The sequence below is a fragment of the Mobula birostris genome, chromosome 23 (genome assembly GCF_030028105.1).
Source record: "Mobula birostris isolate sMobBir1 chromosome 23, sMobBir1.hap1, whole genome shotgun sequence".
NCBI lineage: Eukaryota > Metazoa > Chordata > Chondrichthyes > Myliobatiformes > Myliobatidae > Mobula > Mobula birostris.
The window spans coordinates 62,311,427-62,333,550 of NC_092392.1; the positions used below are offsets into that span (position 1 = coordinate 62,311,427).

The following is a 22,124-nucleotide window of genomic DNA, read 5'->3' on the forward strand; positions in this document are numbered from 1 at the left end:
CTACGAATACTCACACAATACATTACAAATCTCACAACCTCATGCCTTCTTGGAACAGCTCCAGATTTTCCAATCATGTAACCAAAGTGCCTCATCCGGGATCATTTACTATATATTTTCTAAAGCTTTACGATACCAGCGACCCAGGTTCAATTCCCATCATTGCTTGTAATTAGTTTGTACGTTCTCCCCATGACCATGTGGGTTTCCTCCCACATCCAAAGATGTACCAGTCGGTAGGTTAATTGGTCATTGTAAACTGTCCTGTGATTAGGCCAGGGTAAATCGGGGCTTGCCGGGCAGCATGGCTTGAAGGATCTTTAGGGCCTGTTCTGCGCTGTATCTCAATAAATAAATAAATAAAATTCCACCAGCCTGTCAGGTCTATTGCTATCCTGCTTACTATTCACTGTATCTCCAAGTTTTGTTCTCTGCAAATTTGGAACTGTGCCCTACAAGTCCACGTCCAAATCAATGACATACAGATAGAAAAGACCATGGAAGCTCCATTATACACTTCCTTCCGATCCTAAAACCATCTTCTATTACCAACTTGTTTCTTGTTGCTTAGCCAATCTTTCATCAAGAGAAATGCAGAAAAAGTGGTCAAGTCATGGTGATCACGATAGTATTAGATCAAAGAATAAAAGCCTATAATTTTGCCAAAAGAGCTGTAAACCCGAGAATTGTAAAAAAAAAAGAGTTCAGTAAGGATGACCAAGGCATTGATGAAGAAAAATTGACAATAAACTGTAAGTGCTTCTTCAGGTATACAAGTCAGGAAGTAAATGTGGGGTTCTTACCAACTGAGATAGCAGAAAATGTAATGGAGAGTAAGGAAATGGTGGGGAATTTGAACAAATATTTTGTGCCTCTTTATTGAAGAACACACAAAAAACCTTCAGGACCAGGCAAATAAGGAACACAAAGTAATTGCTAATTTAAAAAAATATAAAGAAATAATTGTGACAAAAAAGATAATCTGCAGGACATGAACATCTGAATCAAGAGGGTGTGGAGATAGTGATTATCAGCTTCCAAATTCCATCGGATCTGGTAGCGTTCCCACATATATAAAGATAATTAATGTGACCCCACTATATGAGAAAAGAGGGAAAACAAAAATAAATTAGCCAGACATCGAGACCGGAATCTATCAGTAACAACAAAAGCAACTGAATGTAGAATAAGCCAGTATGATTATGGCTGACCATTTATCTCAGTGACTCTTTCCTGCATTGAATCTTGAATAGAAAGTTTCAAAGATTAATTCCTTTGAGAGATAAATGAATATATCCAAAATGTTCCACTCAACTGGAATTTCCATCATTTCCTTGTTTGCTCAAGCTCTTGAAATCGTTTACACCACAACACCCTATGAACTGGCCAGTAGTTTATTTGCTTTTCTTTCCTCCTACATCAAGTAGATTCAAGTGATGTATATTGTGGCAAGCATTTGGTCCATAATGACAGAAGAGGAAGCTAGTTAACTCAACAGCCGCTTGATTGTAATGACCACAAAACAGACTGGGGCCTATGACCCGGAGAGTGAACCCAACCAGTCTCATGCCGACAGGGGAGGTGACCATCACACATCCCAGTTACAGTTAGGGTGACCCACAAGTACACAAGCAAATAACTGTGTAACCCAAGCTAAAATGTAACAATAAACAAACTGGAACTTCCCACCATAATCCCACAAAAGCATTTTAACACAACAACAATAAACAATACTGGCCATTAGAAATGCAGGGGCGAGCTGTCAACCAGCCCCCCCCGCCCCCCCCCCCCCAGCGGTCAGCCGTCCCTGGCAACCCCAGAGTCCATAACAAAGTCCAGAAATCCCGATGGGTGTCGCCACTGCCGCCTGTTTGGGTGAGGTAAGAAGCAGGGCACCCAGAGTGTCACCTCCTTCCCTCAGCCCCGCTGGGTCAGTGGTGGGTGCCAGCCGGTCTGGGGCAGCACGACTGCCTTCCGCCGCTCAAGCAACCGCACCTGATATACCACATCGGAGATACGTTCAAGCATTTTTCCCGGCCCTTTCAAGTGGCTTCTAAGCCCAGGGGATACTCCCTCCTTCTGGGAGGGGCAGTAGACCTCTACTGGGGCCCCACCAGGTGCTGCTGCATTGGAGCCCTAGACTGGCGGCCTGCCCCCCTTCTGGGACGTGTAAACGTCGCAGCAGTGCACGAACAGCTTCACGTCCTGCCGGTGCCCAGGCCAGTCGACACATTCACACAGCCTGCCCAACGTCTTTGCAACGCCGAAATGGCCGGCCCCCAGCAGCCCGTGCATCGACCGCAGCACCGTGGCGTGGAGCCCCCAGGGGACCATCAGCTCCAAGATATGGCTGTCATCATCAGAACAGCAAGCCGCCATGGACCTCCAGTGTTCCCCATTACTAGTATAGGGCAGAGACCTCTGCCGACTCCGGCCTTTGTCCCATCCCCTCACCCGGGCCAACACGGGATCATTCACTTGTTCGCTGCGCAGCTGCTGGTCCCTATGGTGGGAAGGTCGTCGCTGGCTGTCATCGTCGCTTGCCCGTGGTTCAGCTGTGCTGCAGTGGGCCGCTGCGAGGTGTGTTGCATGGCCGCGGGCTGCTGTGAAACTGGTTCCTGCTTCCACTGGAGAGCCACGGCTTCGGCACCAAGGTAGTGTCTTGACCCCAACACATCTACACGGTCCAGGCCAATGATGCAGACCTCTTGGATGTCCGGCGAGCCACACCTTGTGCCCCAATATGTTTTTCCTCACTGCGATGGGCAGTCATCTCTTCCCTCACATCGCCGCACAGTTGCCAGTGACCGTAGCCAGCTGGACCGCTGTCGTTGTCCACCCAGGCGGGGATGGCTGGTCCGAATTGAGGAGAACACCAGGACTAATGATGGTGATGGTTGACCCCATGTCCACTAACGCACGACATCTGATGCCCTCCACCATGCAGTCCAGGTATAAGCCTTGTTCTTCACCTAACCGGCTATTCGAAGGGATTCTGCTAGAGGATTCGGGCGGTGCTGCCCGCTCGGTGTTTTCTGACGGCCGCGATAAGCTGCGGTGTGGTGCCAGTGCAGTGCGGGCAGTCTTGTGCCAAATGACCTACCTCACCGTACCGGTAGCAGTGGCCCGTGGAGGGGTCAGCGCTGCGCTGGTCAGACCTGTCTCACACGCTCCTCCTCACGATCGGTGACACAAGCCCGGGCTTGCTGTGTGTGGGGCGATGCCGGAACATTTTGAGGAGCTAAAATTGCTTCTGCCCTCTCTACCTCGTCCAGCCATGACGGTGATGTCAGGTGAACATACTGCCGAAGGTGCTTCGGCGTCAGCGCCTTCACAAAGGCGTGGATGACAAGCTCTTCCTGTGCAGCGGGAGGGAACTCGGGGTAGCCATGCCAAGCACCGTGGTGGAGATCCGCTGCTAATGCCCTCAGGCTTTCTCCCAAATGGCACCGTCTGCTGCACATTTCTTCCCTCATTTCTTCCACCAACGGCCTCTGCTCGAAACGCCCTCCAGCCCCACTACGGGAGCCCTGTAGTCATGCAGCTCTGCCGGCGTTAGATCGAGGAGAGCCCGCAGGGCATCTCATTCCAGTGCCAGAGCAAGGTGCACCACCGTCTCGGTAGGGCTCCACCCGTTGCACCTCGTGGCAAGTTTGACTTGCGCCAGGTAAGGCTCCAGGCGGCTGGTACCATCGTAACTGGGGAACTTCGGGGTAGACCTTGAGGCGCAAATTCTCGAGGCCCTTTGATCATCCTGTTGCTCTGACGGCGTTTGCCATGGTGCCCGTCCTCCCATGGCTATGGCGTCCTGAGTTCTCCGGTGCAGGTCGCGACGGAGGCGAGTGATGCGCTCCGCTCTGCCCCCTGGGTTGGGGAGCCTGAGTACGCTCGCTCCGTCGGGGCTTCCTGCTCGATTCCCAGGTCTTCCCCCCAGGGTCTCATCTTCATGAGCCCTTCCCGTGGGTACAAGGGAGATATACTGCTCGGTCCCTCGTCTTAAAACACTCTATCGGATGTACTAACTCTTCAATATCGTCGTCAATCTCGCATCCCACTCCTAATACCAATGTGGCGAGCGATTTAGTCCATAATGACAGAGGAGGAAGCTCGTTAACTCAACAACCGTTTTATTGTGATAACCATAAAACAGACTGGGCACCATGACCCGGAGGGTGAACCCAGACGGGGGAGGTGACCATCACACACCCTGGTTACAGTTAGGGTGACCCACAAATTCACAGGCGAATAACTGTATAATCCAAGCTAAAATGTAACAATAAATGAACTGGAACTTCCCACCATAATCCCACAAAAGCATTTTAACACAAGAATAATTAACAGTGCTGGTCATCAGAAATGCAGGGGCGAGCTGTCAACCACGCTTGCCCAGAGTGTCACAATATTTTTTTAATGAGTCACATGATAGATGGACTAGAGTATCTTTTGCTGCAAATTGCTTCATACCATCCAATGGTAAACATCCCTCATCCTGGTCCTGATTCATTGCTGATGAATTAACTTCAGTTATCAGTGGGTAATCATTCTACTGACAGTAATTGAACATCTATGTTGTTTCTGCAACAACCAACCTATTGGTTGGTTCATATGCATACAAGCTGATCCCATTTCTTGCAAATAGTGAGACTATTGGCCATGACCATTCAGGTCCAAAGTGAGATGGTCCGTGAATAGTCTTCTTCCTACTTTGCTTCTCTAGTTTTTTTTTGTGTGAAGAACTTCCAAACTCAGGCTGTGATCTACATTATCAGGTCACCTGCCAAAGTTGATATATTTCCAGGGTTTCAAAAGTAAAATGCCTCAAATGCTGGAAATGTGAAATAAAAACAGAAAATTCTGGAGAAAGGAACCTACGTTAATGTTTCGGGTTGATGATCACCATGGTGTTGACAGTTTCAGATTTGTACTGTATGTATTAGTTTTCCCTAATATTCCTATCACCATCTTTGTTTCTGTGGGATATCTCTTGGTCACCAGATGTGTGGGTGTTCTGGGTGATAGTGACCTTCACCTCTTTACACAGAGCAGTCCAGGTATGCAAAGGGCCAAAGCTGTGACTACAGTAGTTAGCAGATCAACATTGAATGTGAAATGTCTATCTTCCAGAGACGGTGTGCCTCAGCAAGGCAAAAAGCTGAATGTACTCTCTTAGTGGGAGGGCTGAAGTGGGAGAATAGAATCAGTAGGTGAAAACACACCACCTTTGCAGTCTGTGGCTACTTCCTCTCTGCCACCAACACTTGTACTGCAGCTCCAGCACATGCTGCTCACTTAGAGAGACAATCAAATCTCTGTGGTTAGTTGTAGCAGGATCCAGAGTCAGAAGAATTATGCAGCAGACTGCAGGAAGTGGATCAGAACATGGGAAGAGCCCTTTAATATCAACTGCTGTGCATAATGTAGCATTGCTAAGCAATTTTCTGTTTCGATCACCCATTTCCGGTCTGATTACCTTGATGTTACCTTGTTCTCCTCTGTGCAACCTATGGGTTAATTATAAGACTAACAGGAAGGAGCTCAAAAATGAAATTAGGAGAACCAGAAAGGGCCATGAGAAGGACTTGTCGAGCAGGATTAAGGAAAACCCCAAGGCAGTCTACAGAGAGCAAAAGGATAAGACATGAGAGAATAGGACCAATCAAGTGTGACAGTGGAAAAGTGTGTATGGAACCAAAGGAGATAGCGGAGGTACTTAATGAATACTTCGCTTCAGTATTCACTATGGAAAAGGACCTTGACGATTGTAGGGATGACTTACAGTGGACTGAAAAACTTGAGCATATAGACATGTAGAAAGAGGATGTGTTGGTGCTTTTGGAAAGCATCAAGTTGGAAAAGTCACCGGGACTGGACAAGATATACTCCAGGCTACTGTGGGAGGCAAGGGAGGAGAATGCTGAGCGTCTGGCAATGATCTTTGCATCATTAATGGGAATGAGAGAGGTTCCGGAGGATTGGAGGGTTGCAGATGTTGTTCCCTTATTCAAGAAAGGGAGTAGAGATAGCCCAGGAAATTATAGTCCAGTGAGTCTTACTTCAGTGGTTGGTAAGTTGATGGAGAAGGACCTAAGAGGCAGGACATTTGGAGATGCTTAATATGATTAGGAACAATCAGCATGCCTTTATCAAAGGCAGGTTAAGCCTTACAAGCCTGATTAAATTTTTTTGAGGATGTGACTAAACAGATCGATGAAGGAAGAGCAGTAGATGTAGTGTATATCAATTTCAGCAAGGCATTTGGTAAGATACCCCATGCAAGGTTTATTGAGAAACTAAGCAGGCATGGGATTCAATAGAACATTGTTTTGTAGATGCAGAATTGGCTTGCCCACAGAAGACAAAGAGTGGTTGTAGATGGATCATATTCTGCATGGAGGTTGGTGACCAGTGGTGTGCCTCAGGAATCTGTTCTGGGACCCCTTGTCTTTGCGATTTTTATAAATGACCAGGATAAGGAAGTGGAGGGATGAGTTAGTAAGTCTGCTGATGACACAAAGGTTGGGGGTGTTGTGGATAATGTGGAGGGCTGTCAGAGGTTACAGCGGGACATTGATAGGATGCAAAACTGGGCTGAGAAGTGGCAGGTGGAGTTCAACCCAGATAAGTGTGAGGTGGTTCATGTTGGCAGGTTGAATATGATGACAGAATATAGTATTAATGGTAAGACTCTTGGCATTGTGGAGGATCAGAGGGATCTTGGGGTCCAAGTCCATAGGACACTCAAAGCTACTGCGCAGGTTGAATGTGTGGTTAAGAAGGCATACGGTGCATTGGCCTTCATCAATCATGGGATTGAGTTTAGGAGCCGAGAAGTAGTACTACAGATATATAGGACCCTGGTCAGACTCTACTTCGGTCCTGTGCTCAGTTCTGGTCACCTCACTACGGGAAGGATGTTGAAACTATAGAAAAGGTACAGAGGAGATTTACAAGGATGTTGGCTCGATTGGCGAGCATGCCTTACAAGAGTAGGTTGAATGAACTTGGCCTTTTCTCCTTGGAGTGACAGAGTATGAGAGGTGACTTGATAGAGGTGTACAAGATGATGAGAGGCATTGATCATGTAGATAGACAGAGGCTTTTTCCTCAGGCTGAAATGCTAACACGAGAGGGCATAGTTTCAAGGTGCTTGGAAGTAGGTACAGGGGGAACCTCAGGGGTAAGTTTTTTACGGAGAAAGTGGTGAGTGTGTGGAATGGGCTGCCGGTGACTGGTGGAGGCGGATACGATAGGGTCTTTTAAGAGACTCCTGGATAGGTACTTGGAGCTTAGAAAAATAGAGGGCTATGGGTAACCCTGGGTAATTTCTAAAGTAAGTACATTTGCGGCACAGCATCGTGGTCCAAAGAGCCTGTATAATGCTGTAGGTTTTCTGTGTTTCTAAGATATCAATAACTCAAGTATGGTTCACAGTAGGAAATGCCTGGGTTAATTTCTGGGCTGGGAAAATTCAGGCAAAAATTAGAGTGCAATCACAGGTCACTCAGAGAAGGTCAACATTGAAATTTGTAATGCTGAAAATGGCATGCCATGTGAAAAAAATTCCTTGACAAGGTTCAAAGGTTCATTTATTATCGAAGTATACAACTCTGAAGTTATTCTCTTCACATAGCCATGAAAACAAGAAAGTAAACAAAAGCAGCATGGTCATCAACCTCAAAATCCACCTTCCCGCTCAAAACAAGAACAAAAATGGAACAGGCACATCAACCCGCAAACCCCTTCTCCTGCACAAAGAAATGAACAAAATGGAGCAGGCACATCAACCCCCTAATACACCTGAAAAAAAAACAAAAAGATTAGGTGCAAAACACAAAATCCAAAAAACTATAAGACCCAAAAAAGTCTATAGTCCAGGTCCACATCCAAAATGCAAAAACCCGGCCAACGTCCTCCATCACATCAGCAGGCTCTCCCCTCTCTGATAACGTAGCGATCAAAAGGCAGGCAGCTGGTGCTCACCCTCCGCATTCGCTCCGAGGTTTCAATCTCCAGTCTCCTCGTCACTTTAATCAGTGAACAATGGAAGCTTTAATCACTGAAATTGTGTCAAACATTGGCTTGTGCCCCATCCCTCAGCCTTCTCACCATGAGAATTCTGCATGTTGCCTCTGCCTCCCGGAGTCACCTTGGAGAGTGCAGAATGCTGTAACACCCAAGCAATCTCCAAATTTCTGCATTTGCCTCGATGTTTCAATCTCCCTCTTCGCTTTAACCGGTGAACAATAGAGGCAAAATAGAGTTGAATATGGGCTCGCGCACTGTCTTGTAGCCTGCCTGCTTTGAGGTTTGCGCACAGTGCCTCCACCTTTCGGAACCCTCTCCGAAAGGCACACTGCCTCTGCCTTTCTGAATTCCTTTGGAATGAGCTCTGGAACACCCAAATGATCTCCAGATATCAAATCACATGCTCCAATAGTTCCAGAATCACATCCAAGACAAAAAACAAATGTAAAGGACATAAAAGAAGTGAAATATATGGTTTCATGATCTATCTAGTTGATGTGGACCAAGATAGCTTTGTACACAGGCACAATCTTGACTGGAAAGTAGATGTACAGAGAATGATTATAATGAAACAACACATTTACTGAATCAGACACACACACAGAGAACAGAAAATATGTGCTTAAAGATGAACATCTTTGATCTGATGCTGTTATTGTATTGTGACTGCTCAACTCTTTTCAGTGCTGCTGGTTTTGTGACAGGTCCTAAATTACCCCTATAAGCTGTGCTCGATTACTCCTATGAACTATGCTTTTGAAAAGAGAGAGAGAGGTGCTGTACAACAGACACCTTGTTAAAGAGAGAAAGAAAGAGAGAGAGAGAGAGACGAAGACTGCTTTGAGATGGTGTTATGAACCCCTAAGGTTCATATTTCCTGTGGACTATCACTTTAAGGCACGAGGAGGAACTGAGACTAACTTTTGGATTTCTGCTGAGTTTGGAGAGAGAGGGCACCGAGCAGCTCGTAAGTCACTATGGTGACCGAGGGCGGCGTTATTTGATGGATAATCGATGTTATGGTTTCTCTGGAGCGTGGTTATACTTCCCAAGGACATTGCCTGCTTGTACATTCTTACATAGACAAAGAAAGGAGGAGTTATTTGAAAGACAGTTGGTACTCAGTATGGTGAGATAAGTAGAAGGTCAGAGGATAGACCTGCAACACATGTTTTTGGACACTGAATGAGCTTTGTTGTGCCCACAGAAAAAGTGGGTTTTTGGAGGATTGATCAGGTGGATTGATCAGTGGCTCTTGCAGTGAGGAAAGGGAGTGACCGGTGGGGAGTTGTCCATGTGTCCAACTCTTGCCTGGGTTGATGATTCCACCACAGAAGAACGGTCCCCTTTGTTGAAGTCACAGTCAGTGACTTTTAAAGGATTTCGGAGGACAACGAGAAGATCGACGGCGTCAGCTCATCTGAAGACTCAAATCTCTCCCTCTCTCTCTCTCCATCACTACTCAACTCAATACCACAAACTGAACTAAACTTTACTCATTATCGTAAGACTATCTATTTACCCCTAGACTTGAAGAAGCTTGGTTTTCATATATTTCCACACTTACTGATATATAATCATTGCTAACCAGTTTGATTTATCTGCATTTATTTTACTGTATTGCGTAGTTACTAATAAATATCATTAGTTAATAGCAATACCGGACTCCAAAGTGTTTTCCATTTCTGCTGGTTTGTTAACCTGCCACAGGGTACGTGACAGTTTAAATTCCAAGACCGTGAGTCAAGTAGATTGCAGCATGCAATGCTCACAGTGAGCTCATGGTAGACTGCCATGAGCACTCTCAGGTTTGGGAGGGAAAGCCACTAAGTATTTTGCACTGACTGAAATCCAAAAATATATTCTTTTATAAGAAATAAAATATAAGAAGCAGAAAAATAAAAAAAGGGTTTCTTTTACTCATTGTGTTGTCCAGTCTATATATTCATTGTATAGAAAACTTCACTGTCAAGACAAAGGTCAAGCAAGGCTAAATCATTGCACTCACCCTATTTGCCATCTTTATTGCTTCAATCTTTCACCTCATTCACCTGCCACATGGAACCCCAATCTTGTATAGTATGGACAACAACCTTTTCAACTTTAACTGGCTTAAGGCCACCACTACCATGGAGCTTCAGCAGGCAGACGACAACACCATTGCAGCACCTCCAGGGTATCCTGAATACCTTTGCCAAGGTATATAGTGCCCTGGGTCTTGTTTTGAATATATAAACACATAGGTCCTACAGCTGCCATCATCCGACCAGCCATTTTTCCAGCCCTCCATAAAAGTTGACATAGGTCCTACAGCTGCCATCATCCGACCAGCCATTTTTCCAGCCCTCCATAAAAGTTGACAATATCACCCTTAGGTCACTTTCCCTTCTCTCCCCAAAAGCAGACATCGGCTCGGAGACCAGCTTGAGTAGTGCTAGTGGAGCTTATGCAAGATTAAGACAGCTGGCATCATGGAATGGGACCACACATCCCTCAGTCTTTGTTAAGAATGGAGGGGAAATGTTGCATTGGTGACAAATGATTGAGAATTCTGAAAGAGAGGGTGGGTGGCTGACAAACTTTTTATACCTTCAGTTACCTCTAATAAGATCATAGTGATTTCTTCCTAACCCTTTTATACTTCATAGTAAATGAACCTGTATCATTTAAAAAATCATGTGTTATAGTTGAGAGAAATTTTTAATCTTGTGATTGCATCTTATGCTATCAGTGTTGATTATTACACATCTTGAAATTTGAAAAAAAATTGGAAATGTTGAAAATCAGCATTTTAACTCTAAGGAAATATGACTCTTTTTAATAGAGTGTTTTCTGGATACCTCTCTGCTCTGTGAAGAAGGGATAAAAGAAGCAAAAGACTATGGTGATGTTGAAACACAGGCTGAGTTTATGCTGCAGGAAGTTCTGCTGGATTTCCAACTAGGGCATATTAAGGATCACAGGACATATTTGCAGGTAAGGTGGTAACTTAGATTTTATCTGCAGAAGGAGTTTCACATTTTATGCTTCTTCCTTGAGATCAGAAATTGATCATTGATGGTTGCGTCCATCATGTCCGATGATGACAGGAAGCATGTATGGGAGAGTTCTTAAAGTAGAAAAGCCATTGCACTGTGGTAGTTCCACTCTCTTGATCTTGGAAGTCTGGGTCCGGTGGTACGAGTACTCATCACAACTGGTGTCCTCCTTGATTGCAGTGGATGACCACGATTACTTCTGTGCCTCGTCATGCCCTTTGCTCTCCTAGGAGTGTTTCAGAACCACCTTCCTGGCTATTGGATCTCTCTATAGTCCCTGGAGCTGACTTCACATGCCAGGACAGACATATCCCTAACTCACCAGGGTATAAGGCCCACTGGCTTCCCTCGCCTGGTTTAGCCCACCTGTCGAAGTGGTATACTGAAGTGTGGCCACTGTCACATGCAAACAGCTACTTGGAGCCGTGGGTGAGAGCTGAGTGTCTGGTGGGGAGCAAAGGTGTGTGAGCTGCGCCAGAATGGACGGGACAAGCCCCTTCACCAGAAGTGCTGCCCCTCCCTGGACACCTGATACTCCCTATAAATTAATCAGAAACAGATATTTATTAATTTGAGGTAATGATGGTGAATTAAGCAAGAGGAACACAAACAAGGGAAAATCTGAAGATGCTGGAAATCAAAGTAATACACAAAAAATGAGGGAGTTAGATATGGCCCTTGTGGCTAAAGGGATCAGGGGTATGGCAGGAAGGCTGGTACGGGGTTCTGAGTTGGATGATCAGCCATGATCATACTGGATGGCGGTGCAGGCTCGAAGGGCCAAATAGCCTACTCCTGCACCTATTTTCTATGTTTCTATGTAAAATGCTGGAGGAATTCAGCAAGTCAGGCAGCATCTATGGAAAAGAGTGAACAGTTGACGTTTCAGGTTGAGACCCTGCATCAGGACTGGAAAGGAAAAGGGATGATAGCAGAATAAAAAGGTGGGAGGAGGGGAAGGAGGATAGCTAAAAGGTGATACGTAAAGCCAGATGTAGGAATGATAATGGGCTGGAGAGGAAGAAATTGATAGGAGAGGAGAGTGTACCATAGGATAAAGGGAGGGAGGAGGGGTACCAGGTGAGGTGATAGGCAGGTTAGAAAACTTAAGAGGCTAGACTGGAGAACAGAAGAAGAGGGGAGAGGAAGGAGGTATTAATATTCATGCCATCAGGTTGGAGGCTACCAAGAGAGAATACAATGTGTTGCTCCTCCTCCATGAGGGTGGTCTCATCCTTTGGAAAGGATTTGCATTGCCAACATCTGTGCTGATAGAAGGGCATTTGTAATCCTTATCATTCTTTTCTCATTGTTCTTGCATCCTTTGACTAGATTGGAGTTCCAGGTTATCTGAAAGGATAAAGGCACAAGGCTGGTGTTATTGTAAGGACAACTGGGGAAATAAGGGCAGTGTGATTTAGAGTTTGTAACTCAGAAGAAATTGTGACATTTTGATAAGGTGGGATGTGAGAAAGGGGATTAGTTATATGATGTCCTTATCTTCCTGACACTGGTCACAATATCAACAATGCCCATGCCAATGATTGTAAACGCTGTTTCCACCAGACATCATACATCAGGTTAGGCAGCCACTTGCCTGAGAGTTGGTTGCTGCAGCCTATGATTTTGTACCACTTTGTTTTGCAAGAGAGAGGGAAGTGTATCAGTGTATGCCCCTGAAGGTCTTTGGGAGATGACCTGTTATGGTCGAAATTGTTACATGTGCAAGCTGTGATATTTGGGTGAGTTTCCATAAGTTCTGTGAGAATAAGGTAGATTTAAAGCTTTTCTGTGCATGTCTAATGACTGCTGGTGAACTTTCTCTCAGTATTGTGTGAGCCAGGTGGTGCAGATAATGGGATGTGGATTTTATGGATGTTGACTATGTGCTGCCATACTACATCCAGGTTATTGACACTCATGACACCAACTGCCTGCATTCACAGTGAAAAATGTCAAAGTCATAGAGCTTGTTCTCTTGTATAGAGACTTCACCATTTCCCAGGTTGAGTTTATTGACATCTGTACAAGTACACACGTGCACAGGTATAATGAAAATCATACCTGCAGCAGCATCATAGGCACGTGACAGCGAGAAAAGCATAATGTAAACATAAATTATACATACTTTTACAAGAAAAAACACATTTAAAACAAAAGGAAAGACAAAAACCCGTTTAGTGCAAACTGACCAAATTGTTAATAGTGTTGCTAATCTGTAGTAATTAAGTTTGTGCAGTCTGGCTCAAAAAGCAAATGGTTGAAAAGAAGTAACTTTTCTTGAACTTGGTGGTGCGGAACTTCAAGCTCCTGTACCTCCTGCCCAAAGGTAGCTGCAACAAAATGGCACGGCCTGGATGGTGGGCTCCTCGATGATGGATGCTGCCTTCTTAAGGCATTACCTCCTGTAGTTCTGCCAACTCCAGGATGATTTCAGTGGCTTAATGTGATGATTTTGGCCTTCTACTAAGATGTACAGTCTCAAAAATGTGCACAGGCAACAGAAAGCAGGTGTTGTAGGCAATAAATACGGACTAATCACAAAACTCTCGAGAATTTAGAGAATTCTTAATTTAGTCTCCGAAAGGTTGTGGGCTGTGAATTAAATAGGCTGAGGGGCATACTCATTTTTAACTGCTTGTGTTAAAATTGCATGAATGTAAGCGTCTAGTTGGATTTATATTTCCACATTTCATTCTTGTACTCTGTTCTCTGCACCAGGACCATTAACTGGCGCAATGTGTGAATTGCTCTCACTCAATTTCCCAGCAAAATATTGACATTTCTAAGATTTTACCCTGCAGGCCAGACAGCATCTATGGAAAAGAGTAAATAGTCAATGTTTTGGGCTACAACCCTTCATCAGGACTCCTGAGTTCCTCCTACATTATTTGTATTACTTTGATTTCTAGCATCTGCTGATTTTCTCTTGTTTAAGATTTTACCCTGCTGGATTTATACTTTTGTCCCATTTTTATGGCTTTTTAAAATATTTTTGTGTGTTTTACTCCTAAACAGAATATAGTTGACTTACTGACTCAAAGACAGTTTAATTCATCCAGTGCTCATCTGGTTCTTGTCAAAGCCATGCTTCAGTTGACTGACTTAAATACAGTGGAATGGATATGCACTGTAGAAAGTGCTGTCATGCAGGAGAAGATGAACATTTGTCTCTCAGTCCAGACTTTAATTCTTGACCAGGTAGCCAATTTTAAATATTTCTATGTCTAGTCTTCTTGTCAGGAGTTCTGTGTTATTAATTGCACAGAACTAGCAAATGTGCTGACCAATATTGTCAGAATGTTGTTAGACATTGTTGTCATGATGTACCCCACAAAATCTAAAGCAAAATCCCACAACTCCTCAAAGCTGAATTCAAAATCCCAGCAACGTTGAAGTAGGAGGCAGACCATCCTTCCAGTAGCATGTTTCAGAGAACAGTTAGGAAGTTTCTTGCCTTGTGCATGGACTTCGAACTAATGTATATTTGTACATCTCCAGAAATGCAGGTTGGGAAGGATATTGCTGATAGTGTTAAGATTGACTGCAAGAGATTTTTTTCAATACTTTAGAAAAGTTTTTAGACAAAATATCTAGGCAAAACTAATAAAAGTGTTGGCAAATTCCTAAAAGTTGTGGAAAACAGCAAAGTTTAACTTAGAAGTGAATTACCAAAACATATGTGGCATATTTGTTATTTTGTTCTGTGTGCAGATTTGATTTATATATTACAGAAAGAATAGAAATGCATCAGGGAAGTTGCAAGATAAATTTATAACAGGTTAAAGAACCCAACTGTAAAGAAAGATTGAACAGGCTGGGACTCAATTCTCAACAAGCACAGTTGAAATGAGATATTTAAAACAACAGAGGTATTTTATAGGATGTTTGTGGCAGACACATTTCCAGTTCTGAGGAGTCAATCAGCATGGGCTATAAATATAGGATATAGGATAGCCTCCCAGGAGTCCAGTATGGGATGCAGAAGAAATTTATTTATTTGGATAAATGATAGGAAAGTTACTGAATTTGCACATGGCTGGGTTGCAAATACATAGCTACACTGAAGAAAGAAAGAGAAAAGAAAGAGGAAGGATGTGTAGATAGGATTAGGTGAAATGGGTGAGAAGCTGGTTATGTTAAATACAGCTACCAGCATAAACTAGTTTGCTCAAAAAGCTACCTTGTGTTGTTAAAAAAAACATTGTAAAGTATTTTAATTTATCTGTGCATGATGTAAATTTAAGTACTTTTCTTATTTGGAAAATAAGTACCTACACTGAGGTACTTCTACTATGGGATAAACTAAAGTGGCCTGTTTGTATTTTGTGTGCAGCTTGTTTTACTGGGTGAAACTGCAAAGCATAAGTCTGATGGGGATATTTATTCCTGTCTGGCAGTCCCATTGAAAAATATTTATCTTCCACATATTATTCTGATTGCAAAAATTAAACTACAATTAGGTAAGTGATTTCATTAAAATTTCTGTTTCTTTCTGGAAGTGAAATGATTACTTTACTATTTCTGACATAGCTTAACATTTAGAATTGCTAACAGCAATGGCAGAGCTCATGAGGAACACCTGATAAATCCACAGTTGTACCACACACAAACACACCCCCTGCCCCAGCCCATCTGTACTGACCATCAAGCTCTCATCTACATGAACCACATTTTTCCTCTTGCCTCCCCTTCTAACTCCCCCCACCACTTTATTCACCTGCTACCTATGTACAGTATATGGAGGGGTAATTTACATAATCTTACCTTACCAACCTGCACATACTGGGGATATAGGAGGAAGCTGGAGTAGCAATCAGAGAGAATGAGCTAACTCCACACTCACACACAGCACCCAAGCTCAGGAATAAATCGATGTGTCTGAAGAGGCAAGGCAGCAGTGTTTCTGGTTGTAACACACCTCTTGTTGATGTACAAAAGGGAACTGAAGGCTTGGAGTAGTGAGAGGTGGAAAGAAAACATTGGGAGCTAACATAGTAAACTAAAATGAGAACAGTATAGGATTAGAATCAATGAATGCTCGATGGTCAGTGCAGACTCTGCTGAGGGGCCATGGCTCTATGAAATTATGATTCTTTGAGCATGCTGAGAGTTTTTTTTAAGATACACCTGACAGAAGCAATGTATATAGGTATTGTGAGGAAATTCCAATGATCAGAAATAGTGAGCGGACATTCTGAATCTGGTAGTGGGACATACAAAAGAGCAGCATTCCAGCCAGTGCTGGAGTTCACACACTGTGCCCTCAATCCTGTTCATTAGTGATATCTCCCTCTTTGCCCTGCTGGCTTTTAGGGTCATAGAGTCATAGAAAACCACATCACAGAAACGGGTACTTCAGCCCACTTAGTCTGTGCTGAACCATTTAATCTGTCCAGTCCCATGAACCTGCGTCCGGACCATTGTCCTCCATACGCCTCCTATCCATGTACCTGTCCAAACTTCTCTTAAATGTTGATATCAAAATCACATCAACTTGCTCTGGCAGCTCACACTACACTCTCACCTTAAACATTTCACCTTTCACCCTTAACTCAAGATCTCTAGTTATAGTCTTACCCAACCTCAGTGGAAAAAGCCTGCTTGCATTTACCCTATCTATACCCCTTGTAATTTTGTACACCTCTATTAAATCTCCCCTCAATCTTATACGTTCTAGGGAATAAAGTTCTAACCTGTTTAATCCTTCTTTATAATTAAGGTTCTCCAGTCCCACAATATCCTTTATATTTTCTCTGTACTCTTGCAATCTTATTTACCTTGTTCTTGTAGGTAGGTGACCGGAACTGCACACAATACTCCAAATTAGGCCTCACCTACATCTTATTCAGCGTCAACATAACATCCCAACTCTTGTACTCTACTTCAATCTATGAAGGCCAATGTGCCAAAAGCTTTCTTTATGACCCTATCTAACTGTAACAGCATTTTCAACAAATTATGGATCTGTATTCCCTGATCCCTTTGTTCTACCACACTCCTCAGTGCCCTACCGCTCACTGTGTAAGACCTACCCTGGTTGGATATCCCAAAGTGCAACACCTCACACTTGTCTGCATTAAATTCCATCTTCCATTTTTCAGCTGGTCCAGAACCCACTGTAAGCTTAGATAGTCCAGTACAACCCCATCTTAGTATCATTGGCAAATTTGCTGATCCAGTTAACTACATTATTGTCCAGATCATTGATTTAGCTGACAAACAATAATGGACTCACCACCGATCCCTGTGGCACACCACTAGTCACAGGCCTCCAGAGAGTCAGCTATCTACTGCCACTCTCTGGTTTCTCCCACAAAGCCAATGTCTAATCCAGTTAACTACCTCATCTTGAATGCCAAGTGACTGAACCTTCTTGACCAACCTCCCATGCAAGACCTTGTCAAATGTTTGTAGGCAATATCCACAGCCTTGCCTTTATCACCTTTCTTGGTAACTTCCTTGAAAAACTCCTTGAAAAAAGATTGGTTAGACACAACCTACCATGCACAAAGCCATGCAGACTATCACTAATCAGTTCCTGTCCATCCAAATACTGATATATCTGGTTCGTTAAACTACCTTCCAATAAGTTTCCCACTACTAATGCCAGACTCACTGACCTATAATTTCCTGGTTTACCCTTTGAGCCTTTCTTAAACAGCAGAACAACATTGGCTATCCTCCAATCCTCCAATACCTCACATGGTGCTAGGATGATTTAAATATCTCTGCTAGGGCCCGTGCAATTTCTGCACTTGCCTCCCATTTGGTCTGAGGGAATACCTTGTGAGACCCTGGGGATTTTTCCACCCTAATTTGCCACAAGACAGTGAATACTTCCTCCTCTGTAATCTGTATAGGGTCCATGACCTTGTTGCAGCTTTGCCTCACTTCTATAGACTCTGTGCCCATCTCCTGAGAAAGGCAGTTGCAAAAAATCGATATAAGATCTCCCCCGTCTCTTTTGGCTCCACACATAGATTACCATTCTGATCTTCCAGAGGACCAATTTTGTCCCTTGCATTCATTTTGCTCTGAACATATCTGTAGTAGCCCTTAGGATTCTCCTTCACTTTGCCTGCTAGAGCAACCTTGTGCCTTCTTTTAGCCTTCCTGATTTCTTTATTGTGTTCTCCTGCATTTCTTATACTCCTCAACAGCCTCATTTGTTCCTCACTGCATGTACCTGCTATGCACCTCCTTTTGTATCTTAACCAGGACATCAATGTCTCTTGAAAACCAAGGATCCCTAAACCTGTTATCCTGGCCTTTTATTCTGACGGGTGCATACAACCTTACACTCTCAGAATTTCACTTTTGAAGGCCTCCCACTTGCCAAGTACACCTTTGCCATAAAACAGCCTGTCCCAAAGCAGACTTGCCAGATCCTTTCTGATACCATCAAAATTGGCATTTCTCCAATTTAGAATCTCAATCCAAGATGCAAAGTGTTCCCCCGCACAAACTTCTGTCACCTGCTCTGTCTCATTCCCTAAACACAAAATAATCTGCAGATGCTGGGATCAAAGCAACACTCACAACACGCTGGAGGAACGGCAGGTCGGGCAGCATCAACGGAAATGATGAGTCGACGTTTCGGGCCAGAACCCTTCGTTAGGACTGAACAAAGAAGGAGGGGGAAGGATTTGAAGAATGCTTGTAGGTTCAGTTGCAAGACCAGTAATTTGAAAGACAAAGGGGTGGGGTAGGGGAAGCAGGGACGTCATAGGCAGGAAAACAATGGGTAGTAGAAGAAGGAGGCGGAACCATGAGGGAGGTGATAGGCAGCTGGGGGAGGGGGCAGAGTGAAATAGGGATAGAGGAAGGGAGAGGGAGGGAATTACCGGAAGTTGGAGAATTCTATGTTCATACCAAGGGGCTGGAGACTACCTAGACGGTATATAAGGTGTTGCTCCTCCAACCTGAGTTTAGCCTCATCATGGCAGTAGAAGAGGCCATGTATGGACATATCTGAATGGGAATGGGAAGCAGAGTTGAAGTGGGTGGCAACCAGGAGATCCTGTCTGTTGTGGCGGACGGAGCGGAGGTGCTCGATGAAGCGGTCCCCCAATCTGCGTTGGGTTTCACTGATGTAGAGGAGGCCACACCGGGAGCACCGGATGCAATAGATGACCCCAACAGACTCACAAGTGAAGTGTTGCCTCACCTGGAAGGACTGTTTGGGGCCCTGAATGGTGGCAAGAGAGGAGGTGTAGGGACAGGTGTAGCACTTACGCTTACAGGGATAAGTGCCGGGTGGGAGATCAGTGGGGATGGATGTGCGGATAAGGGAGTCGCGGAGGGAGCGATCTCTGTGGAAAGCAGAGAGGGGTGGAGAGAGAAATTTGTGCTTAGTGGTGGGGTCCTGTTGAAGGTGGCGGAAGTTGTGGAGGATAATATGCTGGATTATTCTCTAATAGGAGATTGAGTACTGCACACTCTCTCATTGGGACTTCTATGTACTGATTAAGGAAACTTTCCTGAACACATTTGACAAACTCTATCCCAGCAAGTTGTTTTACAATATGGGAGTCCCAGCCAATATGTGAAAAGTTAAAATCACCTATAATCACAAACTTATATTTCTTGCAGCAGCCTGCGATCTATCTACAAATTTGTTCCTCTAAATCCTGCAGACTGTTGTGTGGTGTATAATATAGCCCCATTAATGTGATCACACCTTTCTTTTCCTCAATTCCACTCAAAGTCTCACTTAGATGAGTTCTTCAGTCTGTCCTGACATGACATTTTCCCCTACTAGTAACATCACCTTTTCCCCTTTAATCCCTCTCGTTCCGTCATGTCTAAAACAACAGAACCCCGGAATATTGGGCTGCCAGTCCCGCCCCTCCTGCAACCAAGTCTCACTAATGCCTACAATATCATCATTCCAGGTGTTGATCCATGCCCTGAGCTCATCTGCCTTTCCTACGTTGAAATATACACATCTCAGAACATTAACCCCTCCATGCTCAACCTTCTGATTTCTGCCTTTGAGCTCTTAGCAACATCTATCTCCACAACTACTCCCACCTCCGTTGGAAGATTTTACTTATGTACTGGACCCCCTACAATTTATATACACCTGTATTTTCAATTTCCTTTACCTTTCAGATGCTTGCTTTTTTCCCTTTATCTAGCTGTTCATATCGCTTAACATCCAAAGTTCCCTAGACTTGCTATCGTTTCCTTTTACCTTTACAGGAACACATTGGTCCTGAATTCTATTCGCATCCCACTTGCCAGTTGTAGACCTATTTGCAAGGAGTTGTTCCCAGTCTACTTGTGCTTGAAATATGAAATTGGCCTTCTCTAAATCAGGACCTTAATTTCTGGCCATTTATACTCCTTTCAATAACTACTCTTGCAAACTGATGGAGTTATAGTCACCACCTGTGACATACTCTCCTGTGACCACCTGCCCAGCTATATTTGCCGAGATTAGGTCCAGGACTGATCTTTTTCAGATGGTTCTCGCTATGTACTGGCTCAAAAAGCTCTCCTGGATGAACTTTTAATATTCCACCACCTCTGTTCCACATTAGGACAGTCCTAGTTAATGGAGAAATTGAAATCCTCTACTATTATAACCCTATTCCTCTTCCGTCTGTTTATGATTTAGCTACTTGTTTCTTTTGTTTTAGCATACTGTGTTTGCTATATCTGGCTTCTTGTACATTAAAAGGACATTTATTAATTGAATGTTGCTCTTGTGGGTGTCTACCTGCATATGTTTATTTGTAGGAGTAGGTTTGTACTTATTTAGAGATACAGCACAGTTACAGGCTGTTCTGGCCCAATGGACCCACGTGACCAATTAACCTACTGACCTATATAGGAGGAAACTGAAGTACCTGGAGGAAACCCATGTGGTCGCGAGGGGAAGGGAGAACTTACAAGTTCCTACAGACGGAGGTGGGAATTGAACCCAGGTCATTGGTGCCGTAATAGTGTTATGCCAACCGCTATGCCACCGTACTGCCCCAAAAATAGTTTGTTGCTGCATGTTGCGTGATATTTGAGGATCAGGTTGAAGGATTAGAATTTTCACCTTGACATATCTTGTGTGATCTTTGTACATTTTCCATGCTGTTGAGACCTAGTGGATTAAACCTTCTGCCAGCTCTTCCGACCATGGTGCTTGAAGACTTCCAGGAATTCATTAACTAGTATCTCTGGATCCCAGTCTGAAAAAAACAGTGCATTGCTGCCTTCCTGTCCCTGCCCGTCTGTCAGCTCTCTCTCTGGCTATCCATCCCATAGAATGATGATGGTCCGTTTCAGTCAGTTAGTGGGGTACCCCACTCCTCAGAAAGGAGCAGCGTGTGTGTGAATGGATTTTAGGTGAGTAGGGGGTTGCACAGGTCCCGACCCACCCTCTCGACATCCCCTCCCGGATCCAGTGGCATGGTGGGGTCCAAGACGGCTGGGGGATGTTCTGTTGCAGTGAATGGCCAGACCAAGCTTCGATGCAAGGGGTGCCCTTTCCGCGCTTCACGGCACGTGTTTGCTAGATGGCCGTTGACCCTCTGAGAGGGTTCATCCACCCTTTGACAGGTCTTGTTTTTCATCCTGCAGGGTGTCTAGCCACTCTCGTCACCAGGCAATCCTGGTGGGGGAGCTGATTTAGTCGCCGACCACCCGACCGTGCGACGGGTAGTACTGGGTTACATGGTACCAGTAGTACTCAGACAAGTGACCTGACCAGCTGTCTGTCAGCTACTGCACAACCAGCAGCAATGTATCACCAGTCAGAGGGGGAGCCCTGGCTTTTCTCTCACACAGTCGTGCTAATGGCGAAGAGCTATGTAAAGTTCAAGCATCCCATGTCAGAACTGCAACATACAACAATGTACCTGACCTTTTGCCCTAAGCTCATGACTTAATAATGCTCACAATTGAATGTGTGAACACTGCAACAGTCTTCTGTCTTCTAAAATAGGTCAATTAATTTCATTATTGAAGGTAAAAGGCTAAACAGTGCCAAGCCAATGTTTTTCTCACTTACACTTGTGCTCTAGTTTTAATGCATCCTTAAAGAATTGCATTGCCATTATC

At 44.3% G+C, this 22,124-nt stretch overlaps 1 protein-coding gene across 13 annotated transcripts in view; it reads left to right on the forward strand.

Annotated features, from left to right (window-relative positions):
• The window catches only part of cfap54 (cilia and flagella associated protein 54), a 482,407-nt gene that overhangs the window by 353,301 nt on the left and 106,982 nt on the right, over positions 1-22,124 (forward strand). For all 13 annotated transcript variants that reach the window (XM_072241335.1, XM_072241340.1, XM_072241339.1 and 10 more), the window contains 3 exons: positions 10,850-11,001; positions 14,082-14,264; positions 15,400-15,526. In XM_072241335.1, coding sequence (XP_072097436.1) covers positions 10,850-11,001; positions 14,082-14,264; positions 15,400-15,526 — 462 coding nt within the window. The remainder of the gene's footprint in view (positions 1-10,849; positions 11,002-14,081; positions 14,265-15,399; positions 15,527-22,124) is intronic.